General features: G+C 38.0%; 2 protein-coding genes across 4 annotated transcripts; one reads left to right on the forward strand and one right to left on the reverse strand.

Annotated features, from left to right (window-relative positions):
* Nucleotides 1–5,876: 5,876 nt before the first annotated feature.
* On the forward strand, nucleotides 5,877–12,769 carry LOC124157314 (vesicle-trafficking protein SEC22a-like). Its single transcript, XM_046531939.1, has 6 exons — nucleotides 5,877–6,324; nucleotides 6,425–6,588; nucleotides 6,693–6,869; nucleotides 6,945–7,069; nucleotides 7,150–7,218; nucleotides 12,084–12,769. The coding sequence occupies exons 1-6, from the start codon at nucleotides 6,143–6,145 to the stop codon at nucleotides 12,288–12,290; spliced, it is 924 nt and encodes a 307-aa protein (XP_046387895.1). The 5' UTR covers nucleotides 5,877–6,142; the 3' UTR covers nucleotides 12,291–12,769.
* A 116-nt stretch (nucleotides 12,770–12,885) lies between these two features.
* On the reverse strand, nucleotides 12,886–25,912 carry LOC124157313 (actin cytoskeleton-regulatory complex protein PAN1-like). 3 transcript variants are annotated; one of them, XM_046531937.1, is made up of 7 exons: nucleotides 25,826–25,912; nucleotides 25,060–25,188; nucleotides 24,876–24,975; nucleotides 24,664–24,787; nucleotides 24,435–24,551; nucleotides 21,565–22,269; nucleotides 12,886–13,397 (listed from the first exon to the last, which is right to left on the reverse strand). In XM_046531937.1, exons 1-7 carry the CDS (start codon nucleotides 25,845–25,847, stop codon nucleotides 13,359–13,361), a joined length of 1,236 nt encoding a protein of 411 aa, XP_046387893.1. In that variant the 5' UTR covers nucleotides 25,848–25,912; the 3' UTR covers nucleotides 12,886–13,358. The 3 variants fall into 3 exon arrangements, with proteins under 3 accessions (XP_046387893.1, XP_046387894.1, XP_046387892.1); XM_046531938.1 differs by lacking the exon at nucleotides 25,826–25,912 and adding an exon at nucleotides 25,541–25,754; XM_046531936.1 differs by lacking the exon at nucleotides 25,826–25,912 and adding an exon at nucleotides 25,362–25,470.
* Between the last annotated feature and the right edge of the window lie 162 nt (nucleotides 25,913–26,074).

Genomic DNA, 26,074 nt, shown 5'->3' on the forward strand with positions numbered 1-26,074 from the left:
CTCCCCCATGAACGCAGATATTTTATGAAGGTTGAAGTGTTGTGGGAGCAAGGGAATACATTCAGCTCGAAAATATCTCTCTCCACAGTAGGAATGTAAATAATAAGTTTGTTTTCCAAAGTAATAATGTTACCACATAATTTATCCAAAGATTTCGTCTGACAATGAGTATAAATCGCAAGAATGCTAAATATTATAACTTATGCGTATCAAAAAGTGTGTGAACACGTTTCACGTTAAGGTTTCCTCTAATCGTGTATGCAAGAAGCTATCCCTTCTTGAGTAAATTATGTATCGGAGGAAAATTAAAAAAAAATCTCTTGGTACAGTTTTTTGGCATACAAGATTAAGTACATGGCCGAGTGTTTTTGCTACAATCATACTATTTCGGTCTCTTGATGATGGATTCGTCAATTGCTCACGAAAAACAGCTGCTAAATATATCGTCGTTCTTCTTCAAAGTCTAATTTGATAGGAACATGAATATCAGTACATTTGCTTCGAGTTCAATTTCCTGAGAGCACTTCGATATGATGCATCGCCATGGTAAATGTGTACATATTTCTCTTTCGTTTCATGCTGAGATTCATATGTTCACTTTAGGAAATATGGCATGGCGAACATTATTGTCTTATGAAACAAGTATGTTCATGTACGCCGCACTTGTTAATCCTGATGTGCACACTGATCACTTGAGTGCTGATAATGGATGACAACTCACAGAGAGAGAGTTCCGATCTTGAAAATGTCGAAATTTTACTGAGAAGAAACACATAAAGCGTGATGTCTATTCTTGATTGGGTGCATTTCTTATTTATGTGATCATTGTGACAAATTAGCTACCGTTGTGCGATAGAATTGAAAGTAGTACGAATGCGGTATTTGTTTAGTTCTAATATCGATTCCGGCTGACCATCACCTTTTTCTTGTCACACTTGGGTCAATATTCATAGTATACGTAAAATTACAAATAAATAAACGTAATGCTGTATTCCACGTATCAGTCGCTGACATGACTTTGAAAACGTCGGGTCGTCTTGATGCTATTCGAAGGCCTACTGTTCGTCTTAGAATTTTGATCGCTTACTTCCTTTGGTTGAAAGGCTATGGGATGTAAAAATTAACTCCTCTTTCATTACAAGCGTAAGCAATGTTCTTGGTGGAGAGAGAAAGGCGAATTTAGTTTTTTTTCAAATTTCTCGGATTAAGGAACGCAATATATTGCCTTGAAATGAATTGTGCTGACCGAATGTAAGTGACAGCTGATGGGAGTAGGTCATTGCTGGGGTCCCACAGCTGGAAATAAATTTTGAGCCCCGAGGCGGCTTTGTGGGCCATTTTGGGGTTCGTCTAGACTCCCTCGTCGACCAAACGACCAAATCAGACCACCCATGTCCTTAGATACCTACTTATAACCTACGAACACGGTATTGATTTCGCCCATATTTAGTGGTATTTTAGCAGCTCATGTCCTAGTTATGTTGGTATTTTTAAACGGCTCATTTTTGTGAGGCTCATGATGAACCACCGCGACGCTGCAATTTAAAGGATTGGCTCAAAGAATATAATTTCAGCGGTTTTTCAGGAGCGTTTACTTTCATACTACGTTTAAGGGTCGCTATATATCTTGTTTCCTCTGAGCTATAACCGATATAAATGGACCGCGGCGCTTGGAATACTTCAGACCTCTTCAATGAATCTTGCTTCCTACAGCATCGTTTGTTGTCCAACGAGCACGCGGTCATATCGTCTAATAATGCATACCAGATTGAATCGTTATTTGTTCATCGTGCCATAATGCTGGCGAACGCGTCTGAAAATTTGATGCTATATATCTTAAAATAGCTGCCTCGTTCCTTATTTCGCGTAAGAAACAAGAAAAAAGAAAGCTTCTTGGTGCATTGACGGATGCAGGAAAAATTCAAGGAGGGCGCAAGAGATAACTTGAGCTTCCTTAACTTTTATCGTAATAAAAAAATAATCAAGTCACATGCAAAGTTTAAGAAAGTTATATTTAAAATGATTATATACACATACAAGACAATGCCATCTTATGATATTAAAAAGTTACAGTTGTGGTTCTGCAATGCCGTTCAATAATGTTCGGCCACCCGCAAGGGGGGGCGCGGGCCCCCGCTGCCCCCTATATGTACCCGCCACTGTCTTGATAATAGTACACACATTTCTTCTGTCTTTATCTGGGATATGGGCTTATTCCGTCTATCCGTGAAACCTATTGAAATCACTGTTGTAATCCTGAGAAAAAAATTTCACCTCGTTATTTTCATAGAAACGTAGAACCAAAATGGGATACCGCTGGTCTGGAAATATGAACTAATGTGTATGTATGTTAATTGATAGTCTCAACAGTTTTCCTAAGTTTCTCATTGATCATTTTAACGCGTTTCGGTGAAACCTACTGCTACAGAGATATTTTTTTAAAAGTAGATTTGTGGTACACCAGTAGGTTTGTGGCTAAACGGTCGCAGATATCGCAGCATAATCGAAATTTTCGTTCTAATTGTGGGCTGTCAATAAAATGTGGAGGTAATTTCTTTTTTTAAACATGATGCCTCCACAGCAGTACGTTTTCTTTGACGCAGCAGTACGACCTAAATAGGATAGTTTCCTTCATCAAACAAAACGAAAGGCATTGATTGCGATTCATTAACCACCATTAGTTTATTCATTATACAAATCATTTGGTTTTGGGAATCCCAGTTTATACGAATGGCAATGTTCAACTTTAACCGCATTTGAAATAGGCCAGATTGGCGCCCATGCGATGCCACTCCACGTGAGGCACAGAGATCAGGGAAACATTTCTTAATAATCACCTATTAAAATTGCCTGTGGTCGGAAAGTTTCCGTCGTTTGATAGGGTATAATAATCCTTATTCAAGCCAAACGCTACCTACCAGCTGGGTACTCTGCTACCTGCTAGCAGCCAGCATCGCAGCGGCGCACAATATCCTTGCCCCAAGGTCACCGCACACGACGACAGCGGGAACCAGAATGACGTCACACGGAATTTTAACAGAATTCATACTTAGCCGTCGCGTTTTCGCGCGCTTGAAATTTTTCACTTTTCGTTTAATCGCGAAAAATAGATATCGTCATTTATAATCTAAAAGCGTGAAATGCGTACTCCAGGAGTAATAATCTTTCGATTTAGGCAATAAAAAAATAATACGAAACTACCCTACTGGTGAGAAAATTTTATTCGTTTAAAAACACATCGAAGATCAGTCGTGGAACATTAATGTGACATTTTCGATGAGAAAGAGCGCCGCTGACGAACCGCAATAACGCCATTGAGTTTAAACGTGAACTTGTATCATCATTATAGAATATTCATATAAATTTGGTACATAAATAACCTTAAAATGTGGCATAATTACAACTGTTTCGCCCTCAACAAAGATTCATCATCATCATCGCTGGTTACGAATCCTAAGATTGGTCGGACGCAGCTCTCCACTCAATTATCATATCAGCTAATCTTTTCACATCTACCTATTTCTTCTCTTTCCTTTCATTGTTACCTGTTCTGTATATTTTTTTCGAGGTCTTCCTTTTCCGTTCTTGCCACCTACTTTGTATGCCTCTCTACATTGTCTTCATCAGGCCGTCATGTCTCATGGTATGTCCTTTAAGGTTGTTCCGTCTTATTTTCAAGGTTTTCATGAGACTTCTCTTCTCTCCCATCTTCTTAGATATTCCTAATTACGAAATCTGTCGATTCATTATATCCTCATCATTCTTATCAACGAAGGTTAAATGGGCAAAATATTTTTTTTACGTATATTGGTGTATATTTTCCCTTTCTTGGTGTACCAAGGACTTAAACGTTCGATGTTTTTGATGAAAGAAAGATTTTAAATATATGGACTGATATGAAAATTTTTCCCAACAAAGGTTATATGGGTAACATTTTCATAATAGTATATAGATGTAAAATATTTTTTCGCCAAAGACATCGAATTTTGAAGTCATTGACGTACCAAAAAAGGAGAATATACCCAAGAAAGTATTCCCTCTTCAGTCGCAACTATCTTCCGCAAAGTTCACGGTTTAGAAACACTATCTGTATTCAGTAGCCACGGAGGATCAGGATGAAGAAATTAGTGTATTAATTAATTTCAAATGAAACTTCTGCCATTTTTGCTCCCTAGATTATGTTTAGTTATCACTATCAAAAGCGAGTTCCGTGAATGAAAGGCGCAGGGAAAATGATTTTTGTCCCGCTCAAGGCAAGGAGGAAAATCGTGAGCATTCTATAATCTTTTGTCTGTCACCCCGTTCCGCGACGCCGCCCGTTTAGGTTGCCTGCTGTCCCCTACCCACGCGCTCCAAATAGTTGATTAGTTGCTAAACGGTCGCATTTATCAAAGCATGATCGAACATTTCTTTCCTATTATGGGTAGTCCAACTCGTCAAACTCTACTGCGAATTACTACAAATTTATGCATTTTTCGATTTTCAACCCTCCTCCCCATTAAATGTCACTTCCCGAAGGCTTAGGGTTGGCATAGAGGCATAGGCGGATCTAGGGTGGAGGGCACTGTGGCACGTGATCCCCCCAGACCCTTAAAAATGTACAAGATTTTTAATGCGGCCCCATTATAATTGCGTTCGTTTTGTATTACGAGGTATCCTTGTGCCTCTCCCCCCACAGAACAAAATCCTGGATGCGGGCTTGCTTGTGCCTCTCCCAGAAAGAAATCCTGGATCCGCCCCTGCATAGAGGTATCGAATGTTTTGAGTTTTATATTGAGTAGTTCCACTATTTTCTTTGTATTTTCTAATATATTTTTTCGATCCGCCCGAATGGTCATTAAATTCTTTACTCTTTCCGATACTCGACGATGGTTCTATACCAGCCATAAAAGATTTCTCGCCAACTGGGCTAAAAAGTGACTAATTAGCGAGATAATATATCTTTGTTTATAGGGGAATACGGTAGATACATCTTATTGCCTGACATCCCTGAGACAATAGCTATGCGAGTATCAATTTTCGTTAATCATTTCAGTCTGTAAAAGAATCATTCGGACTCTGTACAGCTCTTTTAGTGAAATACATTATCACTCTCTCATACACGCATTCACTCGCTCATTAGGCATTGGAATAACTTTTGCAAAAATATAATAATATTTCATTGAGTTAGAATTTAACGTTGAAAATGTGCATTGTGTAATAATTAACTCATCATCTCTCAGGAACTGCAGCTCTTCCATCAAGAGGCTACCATCAAATTATTTATGACATCCCACGTTTTCATCTACATACTCATAGTTAAGTGTGGGAAAACATTGCGGAGATTGACAATCACATTCATATTCATTCAGTGGCTTCTGTAGATCCTCTTTTCGGTGGAGTTGATGGAGTAGGGCCCGAGCCTACTCCCTTTAATACTCTGCTGAGGTGAATATCCTTTGTAACATCATATTTTAGATTGGCTCCAATTCCGAGCGCAACTTCGGAGACTAAAGGCGGTTGTGTCTTAGCGCCTTTTGCGACATTTCCAATTATCTCCAAATTTAGATGGGGGATTTTGACCCTTCGATCAGTTTTCAGTTTTAGCTTACCTCTATGAAATATCTGAAAGCTTTTACTCGCAATCCAGTTTCTGTAGCTCCTCTTAGTTGTTAGTCCGACGATTATAAGATTAGTCTTATGGGGGTTCGTAGCGGAAAAGCATTTGTAAATGGCGGTTGGCGACAAAAGAATGCTGTTTTACCGCAAGGAATATTGTAGACGGAGATGGTATCTCTCTCGAGAGAGCAAGAGCCGTGAACATACATACATATGTATGTATGTTAATGGGAAGAGCTCTCGATGTATCTTTTGTTCTAAAAAAAATTATCCTTCGTTCAACTACGTCATCAATGAGGTTCCTCTTTTCAAGTTGCCTTTATTTTTCTTCTTTTGTAGTTATGTAGCTTTCGAATGAATCGTTGGTGGATATGGTGGTGTACAGAATTCGTATCTGGTGTCTACAATATTCTATGACAGACTGATTTTGAGTGAACATCTGATGAGCGATAGCGGCTGTTGGTGTTTAGGAGAACTCAAGTGACGTGTGCACTGTGCAATTAGTATATACAATTATTTCAATACCGGACGGTATGAAAGAATCATGATTTTATATGCTATGATAATGAGAGCCAGGGATGGAATGCCTTTGTCTGCCACAACTGATTGTAATCATGATGCGAATAAAAGCGTGAAGGAAAGCAAGAGACTCATGAAAGTACTGGCTCGGAAAACTTCTCGATTTCCTGACAGATGTAATCTTAAGCTCAACGAACACAACATCTAGTAAGTCATTTGCGGTTCTTCTTCGATGTGATTACTCACTGAATAGTGGTAAAGCAGAGCTTGTGAACAGACGTCAACGTTTTAATTTTGGCCTTATCAGTTTCAGTACTACCGGCGGAGTTTCATATTTAGTGCTCTGCGAGTCTTCATATCTTACCGTACTAGCATTTAGCTTTTTGAACGAACTAGCGAAAGAGTTCACTACAAGATATGAAGAAAGGAAAATAAATGAGTCGAGAAGGCCATATTCATTCATCGAGTTTGGTATGCTTAATGTTGTTGTGACCTAATTTGCTGATAGATTTCTTTTGTAAGTGAACATTTAATACCCTTTTACCTCCGTTCTCTTATTTTGTGTGTATTTTCAGATAATATCATTCACAAAACTAGGCAACGTTACAATAAACCTCAAACTTTGAGTACCAAAGTAAACCTGTCTCAATTAAGTGCTGACATTAAAGCCAACCCTCCTGCTGTTATAACTAGTGAAGATGTGGAGCCCATGCAAAATGGATTCGGAAAAACTAATATTTCTCCTGTTACTGGTAAGGAAAATTTCCCATTTATTTATGTTCCCTCATTTCATAGCTCAGTGTTTCAACTATAACTTACTCTCACAGTTGGTCCAGCGACGAAGTTAGAGCCCATGTCATGGTTCACAGTTATCTCCGTTATTTCAACGTTATTCATGGCAAGCATTGACATGTATAGAGGCATATCAGCCCTGAGTGTATCAAGCATTGAGGCAAGTGTTAAAACACCATGAATATTATTAAATGGGTTGTCATTCTTATTTTACGTAAAGTCTCTTTCTTATTATTATAGGAGTATGATGGACCCTCCCCAGTTCATGGTTTGCTTTTCCTCTTCGAAGGTGCTGTTCAATGTTTTCAAGTAAGTATAATTTTTAATGGGTAAACTATCCCAGATTAAAATTATGATAAGAGAATAAACAATAGAATAGTGAAGGGAAATCGGTGTATACACCAGATCAGCCAGACTGTTGCAAGCCTTGGGGCCTAGATTTAAAAACCTCATCCAATGAATAGCAACATTCTCTTTCATGAAGGGCAAAGCTGTATAAGAGGGTGAAATGTCCCCCCTCTGGCATTTTTCCCATAGCTGCTAGAAGTGTGGGGAGGTTAGTCCTTTTGCCCTTTCATATTTTTTATCCAAAAGAAAATAATTCTGTTAATCCTTTGATATTGTCTTGTTAGGTGTGTTACAGAATTTTTAGCGTTAAGTTTTCAAATGGCAGGAAGCCTGATAATTTGGGTATGTTAGTTGAAAAAATCCAGCAAAATGCTTGGTAAAAAAAACACTATCTGTGAAATGAAGACATCTGTTTATCCTAGGCCCGTGCCCTTAAATAGGTCAATTAGTTTAGTTTTTGTTAAACCATAAAACTGCACTTAAATTACACACCCTTTTAGATTCTTCCAGGAATATTGAAATCTTGTTATTTTTCTATCAAAGTATTATAAAAACGAACCCAACCAATGCCCAATAAATTAAAGAATTTAACCCCAAGAGCACAATTTGTGTTTATGTGTAGAATTAACTTACGTTGCATACACCGTGTAATTAATGCATTTGGTTGTTTTGCCACCTTGCATAAATCACTTCAGACCTGGTCATGCAATCTCTCCCTTTCTCTGCCACCATACTCTTATTTGTATCTCGCTGTATATGTTTGCCCAAATATTCATTATCTTCTTGTCTCTTCCCCATATTCTCCTGACTCCTCTCTTAGTTCAGTTGTTAAGCTGATAAATCATCTGACATTTCTGAACCATCTTTTGCTATCTTCATATCTTTGTTTATCTTCTTACCTTCACTCTGCACTCAAGCAGGGATCGTGCAGTCTCTGAAAAATCTCTGCCTCCACTGGGATTTCAACCAAGACCCATGGGATGGAAAGCTAACACTACAGCTCACCATTACCAACTCGATCACCATTCTGAACTTCTCTTTCCTTCTCCGACTCAAAATTTTATGCCTTAAGCTTATTGTGGTAGCATCATCCTATTCCTCACTGATTTGCTGTTTTATATCTTGTGTTACCAACATTTTTTTTCCTCTCTGTTCCTGTTACTATCCTCAGCTTCTACATTGTCTTCAGGGCAGATATCAGGTAGATCCATAACTTCAAGTAAATTATTTGTGCATCTGAATTTGTCGTACCGCACATCTCTTGCACCACTTGCTGCCTCTCTTTTCTCTTCCCTTCTAGAGTTTGCTCAGGAGTATCATTGCACCATTTACTAAGAAATGGTCACACTTCATGAAGGGCGTAAATTGTACTTTCTTGTTGGAAATACCTAAAGCTTATTTCGCATTTTAACAACATACAGCAGACTCCCGATTATCCGGCTGCGGTTTATCCGGTTTGCGGATTCTTCGTGCATGATTTTCACTCTCACTCAATTTTTTCCACGATCTATATAAAAAAAAATAAAATCAGATGCAAAATCATCGGAATTGCTGCATTAATGCTAGGATATGCCGGGCTTATTTTTTCCGTTAGAATCACATTTGTGAAGTGGAAATGATCGCGCAATAGCTGCATTCATGGGAGTACCATATTTCTGTTTTCCGAGCTTCACTGTGTGCGACCGCGCTCCGTGATCACAGATACAGGTCCCGCAGCAATTGCAACCCGGGCAACTTGAGCGAGACGCGCCTACGTGGCGTGGTGCCTGACAGTGTAGTTTCCGACGTCGATCAGTGGTTTTGAAGCATTCGTGCATACCACTTTTCTGAATCCGTGATCATGCAGCCACGGATGTGTGGTTTTCAAAACCAGGCCTTACATGGAGCATTAATACTACGAGTACAACCATGTTATCGCCGCTAAAAAGATCGCGAACTGGCAAAGAAAAGTCTCCTTGAGTCCAGGAAGCACTCTAAAATAGCAGAATAACTGTATAAATAATAATATATTGTTTGTTTTACGTAAATTATGAACATTTCAAGACATCAAAGTGAAAGTTTGGGTTATCCGTGTTTTCCGATTATTCGTGCTGTCCCTCCCCATCATTAGCCCGGATAATCGGGAGTGTACTGTATTAGAAGATTTGAAAGATTTTGGATTTGTGAGTTAATAACTGTTTTTTTCTGAGTGATAACTGGGATACAGATACAGCAATACATCATACTTTGTAGCTCTTCCCTACTCAACCGTAATCCAGGAATTAGTGAAAATAAGTGATTCATGCATTGTTATCTTGGCATCCTAGCAAAGTTAGATGTAGTTGACCTCATCATGAGTTGAGAAATTTTTATCTCTTGCCGGAGTAAATCTGCGAGCACTCTCTTTGTTTATGATGGCAGTATATGACCAAAATTTTATAGTTATAGAGTTGTGAAATTATCAGTGGTATATTTTAATGCTAACTTTAATTAGAAGAAATATTAGTTTACCTGTCCATTTTATTGCTTTCAGTTTATTTGAAGTATTATTGCTTGTAAACAAATACCATTGAAATATGTATGTATGCAACTTTGTGTAAAAATTATGATATTTCTATACCCTGCACGCAGTCTAAAGCTATTCACTCTCCTTGGTAAATGTTATGTTTAGAGATGTGCAAATAGTGTCTGCGAATACTCAAATACCTCAAAAACTAGAAAGTATTCGATATTTGAGATATCGAATAATTATGCTAAAGGTACAATCTCGAATATTTTGAATTTCATGCCATACACTGTTGCACGCACATCGTTGGTAGTTGAATCGGAAAAATCCAAAGAACTCAAGTTGTGTAGTGCATGCAGGGCCGTTATAGGCAAGTTGGCGAACTACATCAAATTCGCGGAAATTGGTGAAAAGAGTTCGACAAGGGGAACCGAAAATGATCGGGTGAAAAAATATGAAATCGGATTTCCCCACCAGGAGAGCCTCAGTGCCGTGGGATAGTAACTACATAGCACAATTCCCAAAATCCGCTACCCCCTCCATCCATCAGCCCTCGGCCCCTCCTCTGACGCTTTCCTCCTCTCTGAAATCAATTAAAAGGCCCCAGCTCGCGCAGGGTTCATATTATGAAGACCATAAATCAAAAGCTTCTAAAGAAAATATCAAGTTACAGGAGAATAATAGAATCGTGTTTCACCCTTCCCTCTTTCTCCCCCACACCTTTTTCTGCCTACCTGCTTCAAAGTTCCCCATTTCTGGAAGTCAACTGCTGCATGAGTCATCTATTAGCCCAAAAGGTATCTAACAATCACTTTCGGCAATTGATATTACATCTTTATTGGATTGAAATATTAGTAATGTGCGCATAATTTAAAAAAGAATAAGACCAAACGCGACGTATTTCTGAATTTATTTAAGCATTTTATGCAAGGAAATAAATGTCAAAATACGATGGAAACTTAGCATTCTGGCGAAACTCGATATCCTCGCAGCTGAGCCTTTCGGAAGTTGATGCGGTATATTTTTCCGAAAACATATATCAAGTGACAATTTATGAGTTATGCTTTAAATCTCTATTGTCACAGTCACAGACGAAGGGATATTTGGTTTCTCCCTGCTAACAATTCGACTTCATCTGCTATCTTATGAGAACTTCCAAAGATGGACTGAAAAATAATTGAAGAAAATCCGGTGGAGAAGCGAGTGTATTTTGCATATATTCCGCTAGCACTTGAAGGCAGAAGTGGGGGTAAAGTGAGCTACCTGTTGAAAGTAAGAAGTTGGATGAAGCCGAGTATCAGATAGGCATGCCGCTGAAATGGCGTTTGGTAGATAAGAATGTATACATCAAACAGAAATCCATCAGCAGCAGTGTAAATACCGAGACGGCATGCAATCATTTTATTGTGAGGTGGTGTGTCCCCTTAGGATATTTGAAAGAGATGTTAGTTGAATCAACGATATGGCCCAGTTGTTTCCATAAAATTAAAATATTCCATTAATCAGCTTAATTCCAGTTTGATTCCTTTAAAGGAAATCACAATTACTCGCAAAAATCTTGTGTTTCCTGCTGTATAGGCAACCAAGTCAAACATTCCCACGTTCATTGATTAGCATTTTAGGTATTCAAATATGCGAGCAATGATTTAATATTCGAATTCGATATTGGTGTTCGAGAAATTTGCTATTCGACCCATCTCTAGTTATCTTTTATCATTATTCCATCAAAATACATATGTATTCAATAAAACCCTTCACTAACCGCTCCTCCATTCTTTCTTTTGCATTTTTTCATACAACTTGGCCCAACAACTGAATATGTTAGCATAGTGGTGAATATATGTGTTTTTCTTTATCTTTATTGCCTGGACTACCTAAATGTGACCTCATTAAAGACTTAGATGAGTGAATTTTTCAGTGGTCAGTACAAATGTTTTCTTTGAAAGATGAACTGGGTCAATGGCCGCAATATGGTTAACTGATTAAAAATAATCCTTAATATTTTAAAGCTATGTTTTTTAATCTCTAACAGATAAAATTAAATATCAATTATTATTGTAATGTACATGATTTTGAATATTTTTGTGTCATCTAAATGACAACATGCCCATTAGACTAAAGGTAAAGTTGAAAGGTTCGTGAGAAAGCAATGAATTGGCTTAGAATTAGCATCCAAACAAAATCCTGTTTGAGATAAATGATGCCAAACAGTGGGTATTTACACTCGTGAAAGAAAAGTCTACGTCACTCAAAGGCAGTGCCCATGTGTGTGTGTATACATTTCATATGTCATTTGCTTAGTGTATTTTTTGCTGAGTTACTTACTGTGTGCATCTTTCAGTTTTACCTTCTAGTCTACTACTCACGTTATCGCTTGCTTGAGTCGTGGGTTGCAGTTGCTGTGATGTGGCTGCTGGGATTTGCTGGATGGAACTGGGCTGTCCGAGATACCTTGCAGCTAGTGGTGAGGTTGGTAGTGGCATCAGCTGCTCATGGATGCACCCTTCTGCGGCCATTAGCCAAGAAAGCCCCTAACTACAACGTTTGACACAGTGATTCCTTCCTCTTCTGTTAGACAAGGAGATGGAAGGAATTTCCTGTGAACTAATGTGCTAAGCCATTTTTAAAGTGATATCCCATATTATCATTTCCAAGATGTCTTTCTTCAAGATGAGAGAGATGCTGAACAGAATGGAAAAGCATAAATCTTATCCGGTTATAATTGAAAAATAATCTCATTACATTCTGGTACTCCTAATTGATCCAGTGCATTATTTCACTTGACAGCTTTTATGTGCAGTAAAGGATTGGCATCAAAATGAGAGTTATACTGCCTTTGTGAAATTGTTTTGTGGTGTGTGAAAGTTCAGTTTGTGTGGTGCAAATTTGTGATGTGGTCATCTGACTTATGAGTTATATATTTCCAAGTTTATAAGATTTTCGATCATGTATATAGCCATACTTCCTTAATCATAATGTTGGACTGAGGTGATGAGGATACTCAGATGATTAAACGTTTTCTTTTTATTCCTGTGTTTTTGTGATAAAATCGATCAACACTGTCTAAACCATACCAGTTTTCAACTAACTGGAAAGAGCACACTCGTAGTTTGCATAAAAAAGCTTGAAATAGACATTACACGTACAAAATATAAGGCATATATTCAAACCATGAACATACAGGTAACTTTTATCAGTTTCGAATCACAAAGAACACCTCATATTCCATTAAAAACTTTTAAATTGATCATTTTATTGTATTTCTTATAAAGGTTATATTATGTACACTCTATTCAGTTTTGTTGTTAACGTCAAAAATGAGTATATTATAAATAAGAATTTTTGAAAATGGCACTTTCATTTAATATAAAAAATGTAACTGATATTTATATCCCCATGAAAATATACATTTGAAAAATTAAACGTTCTTTACAATGATAGGTGCAGTTGGACATTTCTTCTCCATCAATCAATTATATAAAAACAAGATAGTAGTATTGCCAAGTTATACTAAAATATTAGTCAATTGGACCACAAATTCATGCCAGAAAATATGCCAAGATCTAAAAATTTTCATAAAATTTTGGCAAGTGGCTAGCATGTAGCCCTAACTGATTCATGGCAGCCTTGGGTAAGGATATGGGATTCCAGGCATCTGAAAAGAATAGGAACGAATTTTCATTAAGTAGGTAAATAAGCAGAATCTTTATCATATATTTAAGTTAACAACAAAACAGCATTAATAAACTAAAGAAATCACTCAAAATGTCCATAGGTAATTCACAGAGAAGTACACCTTAACTTAGCAAACACAAGTCCTTATTGTTACTACAGAGGAGATTTTCCATTTCTACAGCTCTTCTAACGCGAATACAACAATTACCGTTTTAAGAGGACATTCGCACAATTTCCATTATACTCCAACCACATTTTCACCCATCTGAAGGAGCATGTACTCATGAATGTTGAACTAGAATACATAAAACAAACCACTAGGGACATGCACTATGTACCAATAAGTGACAACAGTCTAGAGAGTAAATCCTAGTCCAAAATAACTTCAGTCACCAAGAGGCAGTTAGGCACTTACATTCCAAACAAGCACCCACAAGAGCAGCATTACTAAGGTAATACAGTAAAGTCCAAGTCAGCATTGGCACTTCCTAATATCGAAATTTGTGAATTCAAACCTTTTTCATGAGTCGCAAAAAAATATTTTCTTTTGTTCCCATCCCTATTTTTGTCTTCAGAGGCCCTTTTAAAAATGTTTTCGGTGGTGGTTTTAATAAATGCATTTCATTATTAATTACATGTATGCCGTAAAAGCTGGTTAAAAAATCATATGACCCTACACTTCCTATTCTTTAAAGTACATATAATCAACGATCTTAGCTCTAAAGAAATTCCAGCTCATTTTAGAAAATGTAATCAAATAGCTAATTAAAAATTTTAGTATGAATTTAATCTTAGAAATTTGTGGTCAGAAGCAAATAGCTACTATTATCTACACAAAATAGATATTTGTTTCCAATGCCTACAAAATTTTGACAACTGCCTAACCGCCATTTATGTCGCCCTCTATCGCTCAGTGACAAAAAAAAACACAAAAGGCCTCAGCCCATTCCCCAATTAACCTTCGCAGGTTAATTTATGCAATTGTAGTTCTTTCCGTATTGTCAGGTGAATGTACGATCTTTTCAATTAGTCATTTTCATTATGATTGTTACGACCATAAATTACATATGGTATGATTTCCTACCGGCTAATATTTAAAAAGAATTCTTTTCGGGCTCTCCGTCTGACTGCCATGCTCCATCATCTTTGCAGATGTTAAAATGGAAGACTTTTTATTCGTCATCAAGACCATTGATGCCAGGTAGGAGGTGCCATGTTTAAGTAGCATGTCTCTCATATGCCGACAGGAGCAATGTTCTTACCATAGAGGCTGGAGAAGCGTCTTCCATTATCGGGGAAATAAAGAGAGAAACTTAATTATCCACATTCATTTTTTCCTAAAACATACGTATTATGATTTCTTGACATATTTCGGTGATGTATTGGTTCACTTGAGTGAATTCTCTAAATTGATGCCCCAAAACGTGTATCGTAACGTCATTTAGTTTTTATGTTTCTCTATCCATTGTATTGAAAATTATGCAAAATATCATTGATAAAGAAAAAAAGATTTTTTTAGTTTTAGCACTGAAAATTTGTTGCGTCTAAAAAATAAGCTCATAATAGGGTAGTTCCTTCATCAAAGAAAACAAAAGGCATTGATGGCGATTCGTTACCCACCATTAGTGTATTCATAATACACAAATTATTTGGTTTTTGAAATACCGGTTTAGACGAATGGCAAGGGTCAAATTTTATCCTCATTTGAAAAAGGCCAGATTGGTGCCCATGCGATTCCACTCCACGTGACGTCACAGGGACCTAGTTTCTACACGAGAGGATAGGAGTTATGCATCGTCAGAGGCTACCAATGCATGCATGAGGCACAGAGCTCAGGGAAACATGTCTTAATAATCACCTATTAAAACTGGCTAAGGTCGGAAAGTTTTCTTCGCTTGATAAGGTATTAATAAACCTTTTTTAAGCCATGCGCTACCAGACAGGAAGGTACTCAGCTACCCGTTAGCATCCTGCGTCCTATCAGCGCTCAGAGCCTCGATCAAGGTCACCTACCAGGCGGGAGGGGGAACCAGAAATGCGTCGTACAGACTTTTTCCCTTCATTCCTACTTACGCGTCGCGTTTTCGCGCGCTTGAAATTTTTCACTTTTCATTTGATCGCAAAAAATAGATATCGTCATTTAAAAATCTAAAAGCGTGAAATACATACTCCAGGAGTAATAATCTTTCGATTTAGGCAATAAAAAAATAATAGGAAACCACCCTATTTCGGATTGACATCAGATTTTGGCTCAATCTTTACAAATATTAAGAAGATTGCTAATTTTTAATCCCTCAAAAGCATCCCATGCTTCCAAACTTAGCTAAAATGATTACGGTCAATTACGGGATTAGCAATTCAGGTAGTCCAGCCGTGCCTTTGGGTGCATAGAATGGGAGGGAATCCTAATCTACCAATCTCATGGGAGCTAGTACAGACTAAAAATATGTCAAGAAATGACAAAACATGTGCCGTTCCTGATACAGTTAATGTGGACACCTAAGTATTCCCCTTCATTTCCCCGATAATCGAAAATACTTCTCCAGCCTCTCTCCAGTTGAAAACTTGTCCCTGTTGCCAGGAGAGATGATTCATGTCCTTCTCCACAGCCACAAAACATTCAAAGGGGATGGGGTTAATAAGAGTGGTATGGGTATTGCCTGGTCGTGGAAGTGGAGGCAGGATTTTGAGAGGTGTCGAGGGTGGGAGGAGAAGGGATGGGTAAAGTGCCTTCAGCCTTGCCTGAGACTACGTTTGGAGAGTGTGTTTTTTTACGAAGCACTCAAGCTCCGTCACCGTAGGTAGGGAAAAAATGCTAGGGTAGGGGGAATGGGATGCATAAGTTGGCTATCAGAAAGGTCAGCAAAAGGCGGTAGGAGAGAGTAAACTGAGGTTTTGGAAAGTAAGATCACTTGAAATGAGGGAATGGGGAGGAGTGCTGAAGAAATTTCATAGCTAGAGTTGGAAGTGCCTCTTCATTATGAGTAACCTGCAAAATAATTTGGTGGTAAATAGAGCCCAATATTTAACATACTCCTCCTCACTTTCGTCTTTGTCATCACTGCTGTCATGTCTAGTCCCAGCCGCTGCTTCTACTCCACTGTTTGCTGCTTAGACACTCACTAGGTACCGACTGAAGCCCTTTGCACATTCTCTCAAGAATTTAGTTCAAGCCCATGCCTTACGAGTCAGCACTTCCAGGATCAGAGACAGCCAGATGCTGCCTCCTTGGGGATAGATAGCATGGTGCAAACACGAAAACTTCACAGAAATGCACAGAATCATCAAATCTCCGTTTAAAGTTGCAATAATTTGGTGGTAAATAGAGCCCAATATTTAAGATACTCCTGCTCACTTTCAATATTAAAGTCAATATATGAAGTACAACTCAAGTATTAAATCATCGGAAATACCCTTACTACCTCTCATCATTGACAATCGCATTATTTTCCCCGGCCTTTCCCCCCTCTGAAATGTAACATTGTCTTTAAAATGAAGAATATTGCCTCTATCATTGAGTGACTTAATTTCCTTCCTCATATTTCCAACTGTTGATTTGAAAAGTGGTGTCAAGAGGTTGCCTTTTTACCTGCAAGGACATTGAAATTTGAGCAATTTTATGGACTTGTAACATTTTTTTTGGTATGATTCAATTATGTAGGGCCTAAGGAGGAGTGTAAGAAATACCCCGCGTGACCTTCACATGTTAAACTACAAAGTATTGTCGACGCGATGTTTACAAGTGGGAGGGTAAATAGGGGCATTGTGTCGGCCACAATATTTTCCCCTCGATTCCCACCGAAAGTTTTTAGGCGAACTCTTTCCCTCCTAAGTTTCACTATCATTAACGATTTCACACTTTTGATGGACCACAGTCAGAAGGCTGATTTTCTAGCTACTTACGCCGGCATAGCTAGTTTTGTCAACAAAATTTTAGCTGTCGTTTGTATAAATGAATTCTATTTGCTCCTGGGGACGGAGCCTGATGTTCGTAATTTCAAAACATTTCGTATATTCAAACTTCGTATTATCGAATAGCACCAAGTATATACCATAACCATAGGCTTTTCGCCGGGACAATAATTTCACTACATATTATAGAAAATTTCACAAAATAAATACTTATTTTGTGAAACAGCTAAGTGTTTTCTTAACCTTTGTGCATCATGAAGGAGTTTCACCATGTTACGCCAACCACCATCGCATTTATAGAAAATTTCGTAATAACCTGCTTCGTATAATCGAGAGTTTACTGTACCTCAGACCCTATTTTCAACTACCACAGGGAAGTTTGCCCAACATTAAACTAAGGCATTTCACAACCTAAGTGAAAAACAAGCACAACCTCCTTGCCATCAAGGACATCCCAGGAGTCCTAATGATTTTGAGCATAGAGATATGGCACCTTCTGGATAGCAAGCTATACTTAAATATGGCAGTACATAACAGCTCAGAGTGGCTAACTTTGACTCAATCATGGACCTTGTTAGTTATTAGAATGAAGCAAGTACTGAGGCTCAGATTCTTGAAGTAGGCCAACAGCTCTCCCTCATGAAAACAGTAGAGTGAAGTGCTCAAAATCTACCCACTTTGGCCAACTTTTTCCCTTACACACAAACAGGGCTGGATGAAGCAGTCATACTGTATGGATAATTAAAGAAAAATATAAGTGGATAAAAATCATATCTTAAAAACTGAACCAATATGTAGTTTGAAAGCCACACAACGCTTGGAAAAGACATTGAAAGAACTGTTACAGGAAGACAAAATCATCAAAGGCTTTAACAATAATCTCTTGATCCCTGGAAAAACAGACATCCCTTTTGTTATAAAATTGCAAAACTTACAGTGACAAATGAATGCATGTATAAGAAAGCTGAATAATAAGAAAATTAAACATAACTAACAAACGTGGTGCGGATAAGCAGCAGGGAATGTTGGAAGGGCATGATCTCTGAATAGAATAAACTGGTAAAGTCTGACGTCACAACAGCTAGTTGGAGATCGCCATCTTTTTTCCAAACAAATTCTAGTTATGCCTGTTTCCGCAATAAAGAATTTTTATACAGTAAATATCTACAGCACATTTAAGCCATCTCATCTCTACTGAAATTTGACATAGATGCCTTCAACTCACTGAATTGTTCTCCTGCACCTGGTATTGACTTTCAGCATCTAAAACATATTTTTACAACTGGAGCAGATGACATAGGGATACGTATGTAATGCACTGCCTCGGTCTCATGATTACCCATATTGGCTCAAACAGGACAACTGGGATTGCATTTATTTTTATTGTTATTTTTAAAAAAATATGGAACACTTAGCACTTAATTAACATGATACGGAATCTATTAACAAGTGTTCAAGAGATGAATGTGTAAATAAAATTCTGAAGCTCTCAAAGCCTACCCCCCGCTACAAGCCTTCCATTTCCCTTCATTCTTTCCTTACTTAGTCCTCCCCTTCACTCCACTACATTTCCCATAAAAGGCCACTTACAAAAGAACACGAGTTATTTTCAAAATGCATAGCACCTTACCTGTGAGTTCAAAGGCTTTGGTTACATGGGTCAAAACACCCCGTAAAATGAATTCATAATAACCTACCTACTGTATTTATCTGAATATAGTTCCCCTTTTTTCCAAAAATGCCCATGACCATATTCAAATGCATTTTAAATTTTTTCCTGAAACAGAAGCCTAAACATTAAGGGGGGGGGGGGGGAACTATAATCAGAGAAATATGGTAAGTGAATGTATGAGGATGGTACTTCAGTAACAAATCACCATTTGTTTAGCATGGTAGGTCTCAAGAACTAAAATTACAGACATCGGAAGTCACTGGAGGCCCAATTGGTCAAAATCAGGGAAAAAGACACTACTGCACACATTAAGAGGTTTAACTACCCTTAACTACATTTTTCATTAGCACAAGACTTGAATTATGCGCAAGGTATGGAATTATGAGCACACCTTAGGACTTATTACCCCATGTAAAATATCGAGTGCTTCCTAGATTGAGAATTATTAATTCTGTCATAAGTTAAAATATAGAAGCCCATAATACAGTTACAAATCAAACTTTAATGAATGCATTTGCAAGCAATGAAGTAGCCATCACACATAACCTCAAACAAATGTTAACAGTACAGCAGACTCCCGATTATCCGGCTGTGGTATATCTGGATTGCAGATTATCCCTGCATGATTTTCACTCCCGCTTAATTTTTACCATGATCTTTATTTCAAAAATAAAATCAGACGCAAAATCATCGGAATCACTGCATTAATGTTAGGATACCGGGCTTATTATTTCCGTTTCAGTCCCCTTCGTAAAACAGAAGCGATCGCACGCTAGCTGCATTCATGGGAGCACCGTGTTCCTGTTTTCCAAGTGTCACAGTGCACGAACGCGCTCCGTAATCATGGATAAACGTCCTGCAGCAGTTGCAACCCGAGTAACTTTTACGAGACACAACAATGTGACGTGGTGCCTGACAGCGTAGTTTCTGACGGCGAGCAGTGGTTTTGAAGCATTAGTGCAAACCACTTTTCTGAATCCATGATCACGCAGCCACCGATGTGTGGTTTTCGAAACCAGGCCTTACATGGAGCATTAATACTACGAGTACAACCATATTATCGTCGCTAAAAAGATTGCAAACTGGCAAAGAAAGCTCTCATTGAGTCCGGGAAGCATTCTAAAATAACAGAATAAATGTATAAATAATAATATATTGTTTGTTTTACGTAAATTATGAACATTTTAAGACATCAAAGTGAAAGTTTGGATTATCCGTGTTTTCCAATTATTCGTGCCGTATCTCCCCATCATTAGCCTGGATAATCGGGAGAGTACTTTAGTTAGTAATTGTTAAAAAGTCACACTTTGAGAAAAAATTTTGGGAAATAGAAAATAATATTCTAAATGAAAACTTAAGAAAAACATAAGAATGCGGCGGCAATAAAAATACAACAGCTGAATGCACTGAAACACATAAAAACCAAAACTGGTTGAAGGAAAATATACTGCCTCCTATATTAGATTGATGAGTAACTTTTTCATACCTTACTTTGAAACAAGATTATACTCATGGAACTAATTTTAATAAAACTATGCATTGGCAAATAAACAGAAAACCACCGAGAGGGAGAGAGACAGAATTTAAAGGCACTGCACGAACAAGTGACTTTGTACACAGATATGCGCAAGGGTGCAAAGTTAAATACACCACCTAGCACAATCAGGTCACAATAAAAAACAAACCTTATGACAAAATAAGGGTTTATCACCCCGACAGTGGCTTAGTAAGCACAACCCTGGCCACATGTGCCACTATGTGGACTTGTAACGTCAACATCTTGTTCCGTAAAACCCATCCAATCCCGAAGTTCGCACTGAGAAAATGGCTTGGTGGTGTAACTGGCTAACACACCTGACCGGCAATCGGGAGATCAGGGTTCAAATTCCAGCTAAGTCAAATATTTTTTCATGGCGAACTTCATCCATTGGTGTATTTATACAGAATTTATTTTGGCAAGCACCTTGTCAGATACTACAATTATGAAGACCAAGGTTTATTTATACTGGGACCTAGCACAATCAGGTCACAATAAAAAACACAAACCTTATGACAAAATTAATCCTTACAAATAAAATGGTATGTGGCTTAACTTCTTGGAATTTATTATTCATGCCGAACCAAAAAGAAAAAAAACTTTTTACACTCCCTCAATATGATTTATCCCAAAACCATGGTTTCATTGAACAGTCAACATCATCAGGTGAGCAATTTACACAAAATATTCCTTAAATAGCAAAACCAAGGAGGGGGTGGATTAGGAGGGATCTACAGGCTGATTGGTAAGGAGCATGGGAAGCACATTCGGGGAATGAGGAGGCATGGGGAGGTGACCCACAAATAAACATGAAGCAAAGCTAAGGCAGGAGACAACTACAATGTATTGTGGCCACAATGGTTGTGTAATAAATTATCTTGTGGAAGTTTTTTCCTTGTTGGTTCAACAGGAAGGCAATCTTCGTTTCATTCAGCCAATAGTAAAACGAGGAAGAAAAAACACTGACCACCCACAAGCTTAAATCCATGTACCACTGCTCCTTTCAACAGTGTCAAAAACTCTTACCTGGTACGGTACATGAGGTGGCAGTGGAGGCCTTTGAGCTGAGAATGGCATGGGATGCAATGCAAATGGAGGCCTGCCAGGTCCTGGAAATCCATGCCTTATGATAGGCGGTGGTGGTCGTGAAAAGGCAGCAGATGGAGTTGCCACAGGAGGTATCGTGTAGCCAGAACTTTGGTATGGTGAAGCAGGGGGTGCAGGGAATGTACTTGTTCCAGGGGGAAACACTTGTGGAACTGTTGGCGGAGCTGTTCCAACCACACTTTGAGGGTACACAGGTGAAGAGGCAGTCGGTGATGTAGCTGTGAAAGGAGGGGGTGGATATGCATAGGTCCCAGGGTAGACAGAGGTTGGGGGAGGAGGGGGGTTGGAAGAAGGTTCTGAGGGGACAGCTGGGGGTGGTAGTGGAGGTGGGGGTGGAGGAGCCTCATCCTCCGGCTCTGGGGGAGGAGGAGGCGGGGGAGGATTTGACTTCAGCGAATTCCCACCAGAACTATTATGTGATGATCCTTTCTTTGATTCCTTCTCTGTATGAGATGAAGTAACCTCCATAGTCTTAGTTGACGAATCTGAAGCTTTGGTTGGGTTGGGTGAAGGCTTTGGGCTCATCTTGTCATTTCCCTCCCTTCCTTCTTTTCCTTGTTGAGGACTCACATTTGGTAAATGTTCCTCTAATGCACTAATAAGAGCAATGAATGCTTTTACCAACTGAAATGAGAAATGAGACAGTAAGTTTGTAAACTTGTAAAATTTGCCTTAAATATTACCTTTAGATTTATATAAAATGATGAAGATTTCTTGACCATTGTGATTACAAACATATACTCTTGGCTATAATTTGGAGGCAAATCCAAAATAAAATGAACCAATCTTCTTGCCAATGTTTTGCAAATTTATTTGCATGTTGAGGGCTGAGAAGATTAACATATTAACACATACAACTCAAACTACTCTAACACTTGACTTTGAATTTCTGTTAATGGGGTTAAAAATAATTATGCTTCAATGAAATCCATAACTGATATTTCACTTCTAAACTTTTTACCCCTGACAGTGATTTTCATCAACGACACTGAGGAGTGTTACATCCCTAAATATTTTTGCTCTGGCCTTCAACAACTATTTTATTTTTCACTCTAAAATAATGTAAAAAAACGAAGTGCCCTTAAATATTTTGACACTAATGTACTTATAGCCACTCCCGGGACATGTAGCTTGAAAACAAATGAAAATATTATGTAAAAAAATCAATTTTCAATCGGAAAATGGCTCTATTGACTCCTGCTATCTTTCTAGTTTTAATGACTGCAAAGCTGATATATTCACAGTTTCCTCTGAGGAATAATTACAAAATTTACACATCATATTGCATACAGATATTTTTAGGAATCCTTAAAGAGTTCCCTAGTCAAAGCTTTTCTTGGCTTGCAACTGGCTGGGTCAAAAATTCACAGGAAAAGCAGATGTCACATTATATGACAGTGACCGATGAGTAAGACTACTACCATTATAAGTTTATTTCTTCTCATAAGTAGTCTCCTCAAAAGTTGTACACATGCTCTTCACTTCTCCCTCCAAACGTTAAGCTTATCATATGCCGGGTGTTTCAAGTCAGATCCACGAGTGTTATTTGAGGTCCAACTTTCTGACCATTCTCATCACAACCATCCTTGTTCAGGATGCAACTGGCACAAACGATTAGGGTCCAGTTACGGTTCATGTGGCACCTAGGTTTGCACAATGGTGATGTCAGGACTTCATGAGCTGCCTCACTGTTGTTGTAAAAGTGGATAGTTACAGACCAATCTCCTCAACAGCATAAGCACGGGTTAAAACGATAAAAACTTATTTCAGGAAAACTGTCGCAAAGCTATACATAGGGATTGAAACCTTGAGAGGATGAGTACGAACAACAGATATTCTAACAAATTTTTAATCATCACTTCAGTGTCAACTTTGAACTTAGAAAGTTTTCAGCCGCCAGGCACAAAGGCTTTTTTATACCCCTAAGTACACTGTTCATGTAGAAGAAAACCAATCATATTCATAAAAATAAAACATTGATGCACTGAGGATAAAATAAACAGGAAGATTCACAGATGTCAGGCTTAAGTGAATTCTTCTTGAGTTTTACAATGGGTCAGATGGGGACTGCGAGAGCAGATTTCTTTTCTAGGATCCTCAGGGCTGAAGCAAGATAAAAGTCCCAAGGATGCTTGAAAACAACTCTAGCAAAACGTCGGCCAACATGGCCCCCCTTGACATAATGTAATTTAATCCAAGAGGAATTTACCCATGCGAGATACACATATGAACATGTAGAGCAGAATATAAATAGACATCTACAGCAAGTTACCACGTGAATATGAGCCCAGATGGACAGCATGATGCTTATGATACTTTAGCACAGCATCTCTGATATCTCAAGCCAATAGCTAATCACCCTTTGGAACCAGACAATAAACTGTGACTCAATCAATCACATAAAAGGGAAATCAATCAGTGCAAGTAAACATCCATTTGAGGCAGCAAATATGTAGAAGTATTAGTGAAGGCATATGATTGAAGAGGGAAATACCATAAACAAGAGATTAAAAATACTTAATGGAAGAATAGACTGCAAGAATCTTGCATTGTGGTTACGATACCTTCATTTTAAGACATTTAATGAAAATATATGGCTAAATAAGATTTGTAGCTGCAGCTTAAAAGAAATAACATAATTTCAAATACTGTGGGATCTCTTTGAAAATCCAAGATTCGAAAAAGATACAAAAATTGTAGTACACACCCAAATATCCTAAAAAGAAACAGATACCATGAAACTGATACAAAGAAAATATTCAAAGTTTTAGAAATGACTATTCACATACCTTCTCGGCGCTGCTAGCGTTCATATTCACTCTATAGTCCAAAAATGACTTAAAAAGCTTCAAAGATACATTCATTGCTACTTCTGCATCTTCTTCGGTTCTAACAACACATTTAGACTGAAAAATAAATATTCGAGGGATTAAACAAAAGAAACGAGTAAACGTAGTAAAACACTTAATTATATAAACAATGCCAAAAGCATGTAAAATAACGCGTGCTTGAACATACCAAACTAGCAACAAGAGCTCCAACAGGATTAGATGCAAGTGAGTTACATTTGGTTTTGTTAGCTGATTTTGCCTTCCCTGCCGAAGGTACATTATTTCCTTCCTTCAACAGATCCACCCGGATCCTGAAACGTTGGGTAGAACATTCCATAGACATATTTTCATTACAGCAATGTAAGTAACTGAACATCAATCTACATTTCCAATGTTTACCTTTTACAGTGATCTCTCGTCGTGGATTGGCGAGCTGCAGAGTTCCTTTTATGAGACACTTTGAATGAGTTTAAGGCATTTATGCGCGCTTTCTTTGTACCTAGTTGTAAAGGTGAAACTGAAGTGAGTAAAGCAGTGGCAGTGAAAGTAGTAAATTAAGGGAGTCATCATTTCTTTCATTTACCATCACGACTCTCCACGGAGTTCGATGCAGCCTGAGATATTGCCCTCGAACTATTCCCTTCTGAAAGGCTCTGTGACTTTCTTGAACTGGTTGATGATATACTGTGCGATGGAGACGGGATCTCGTCATCTGTAAACACAGTACAACGGATGCTCCACTTACACAGAGATCAATAAAATTGCAGCATTTCAAAGAGATTTCACTTCAAATGAGTTCATGGAGCGACAATTATAGCATCCATGCACCAAATTCACATATTTATCGAGTAAATAGCATTATTTTGAGCAAAGTGCATGTTTTACGTGAAAGTTTTACAGTCGAGCCCTTAATAGATAGCATTGTCAACTAAAGCTAGAAAAAACATTTATCAGTCATTATTTCAAGAAGACTACAGAAAATTTTAACAAGTGCAAGTTTATACTGATAGCTTCGGCACGTTAGAATGATTTTCATCGACCAACTACATTCACAGACTACATACCCGCCATTTTGTATTGAATTGAAGTTGTTGCGCTTTACAGGATGTACAGGATATGTATTAAAATAATTTTAAGAAATTATTTATCAGTTTGCGGGACTATTGTTAGTCCGCACGTTATATAAATTCAAGTACAATTGAAGGATGATTTTTTGCCCGATTTCCAACGTTGTACAGCATGTTATTGTTTTCCTGTGTACTCGTTAAGTTACCTAAACATTATTAAAAGCGGGAGTGTTGGTTAGCGTAGATGGTGTCGGCAACTTCATTTATATTACTTATGCTTACCGATTATTTTGAAGAGGATCATTTTTCAAGGTTTTCGCGCAATTTGAACTGTTTGTACCATTTATTAAACAGAATTCTGTGATATTTTATTAGGAGGATCTATTAATTATCGATTTATTACCGTCAATATTATTTCATGGGAAAAACACGTTCTCGCCGAAGCACGTCAACTAATAAAAGTATCCTTGTTACTTAAACATTAAAAAAATCAAATATTCCTGCAGTTGAAGATAATTTGACGATGTTCGT

Source organism: Ischnura elegans, chromosome 4 (genome assembly GCF_921293095.1).
Source record: "Ischnura elegans chromosome 4, ioIscEleg1.1, whole genome shotgun sequence".
In the NCBI taxonomy this organism is placed as follows: domain Eukaryota; kingdom Metazoa; phylum Arthropoda; class Insecta; order Odonata; family Coenagrionidae; genus Ischnura; species Ischnura elegans.

Bases quoted from the DNA above. Each gene is read 5' to 3' on its own strand.
- LOC124157314 (XM_046531939.1), top strand. From the start codon at position 6,143: ATGATTTTATATGCTATGATAATGAGAGCCAGGGATGGAATGCCTTTG. The intron at 6,589-6,692 runs GTATGCTTAATG...GTGTATTTTCAG, and splicing joins ATATTCATTCATCGAGTTTG to ATAATATCATTCACAAAACT. The intron at 7,070-7,149 runs GCAAGTGTTAAA...TTATTATTATAG, and splicing joins TGAGTGTATCAAGCATTGAG to GAGTATGATGGACCCTCCCC.
- LOC124157313 (XM_046531936.1), bottom strand. From the start codon at position 25,398: ATGCTATCTATTAAGGGCTCGACTGTAAAACTTTCAC. The intron at 24,552-24,663 runs GTATGTTCAAGC...TTTATTTTTCAG, and splicing joins GAGCTCTTGTTGCTAGTTTG to TCTAAATGTGTTGTTAGAAC. The intron at 13,398-21,564 runs GTAAGAGTTTTT...TATTCTTTTCAG, and splicing joins CACCTCATGTACCGTACCAG to ATGCCTGGAATCCCATATCC.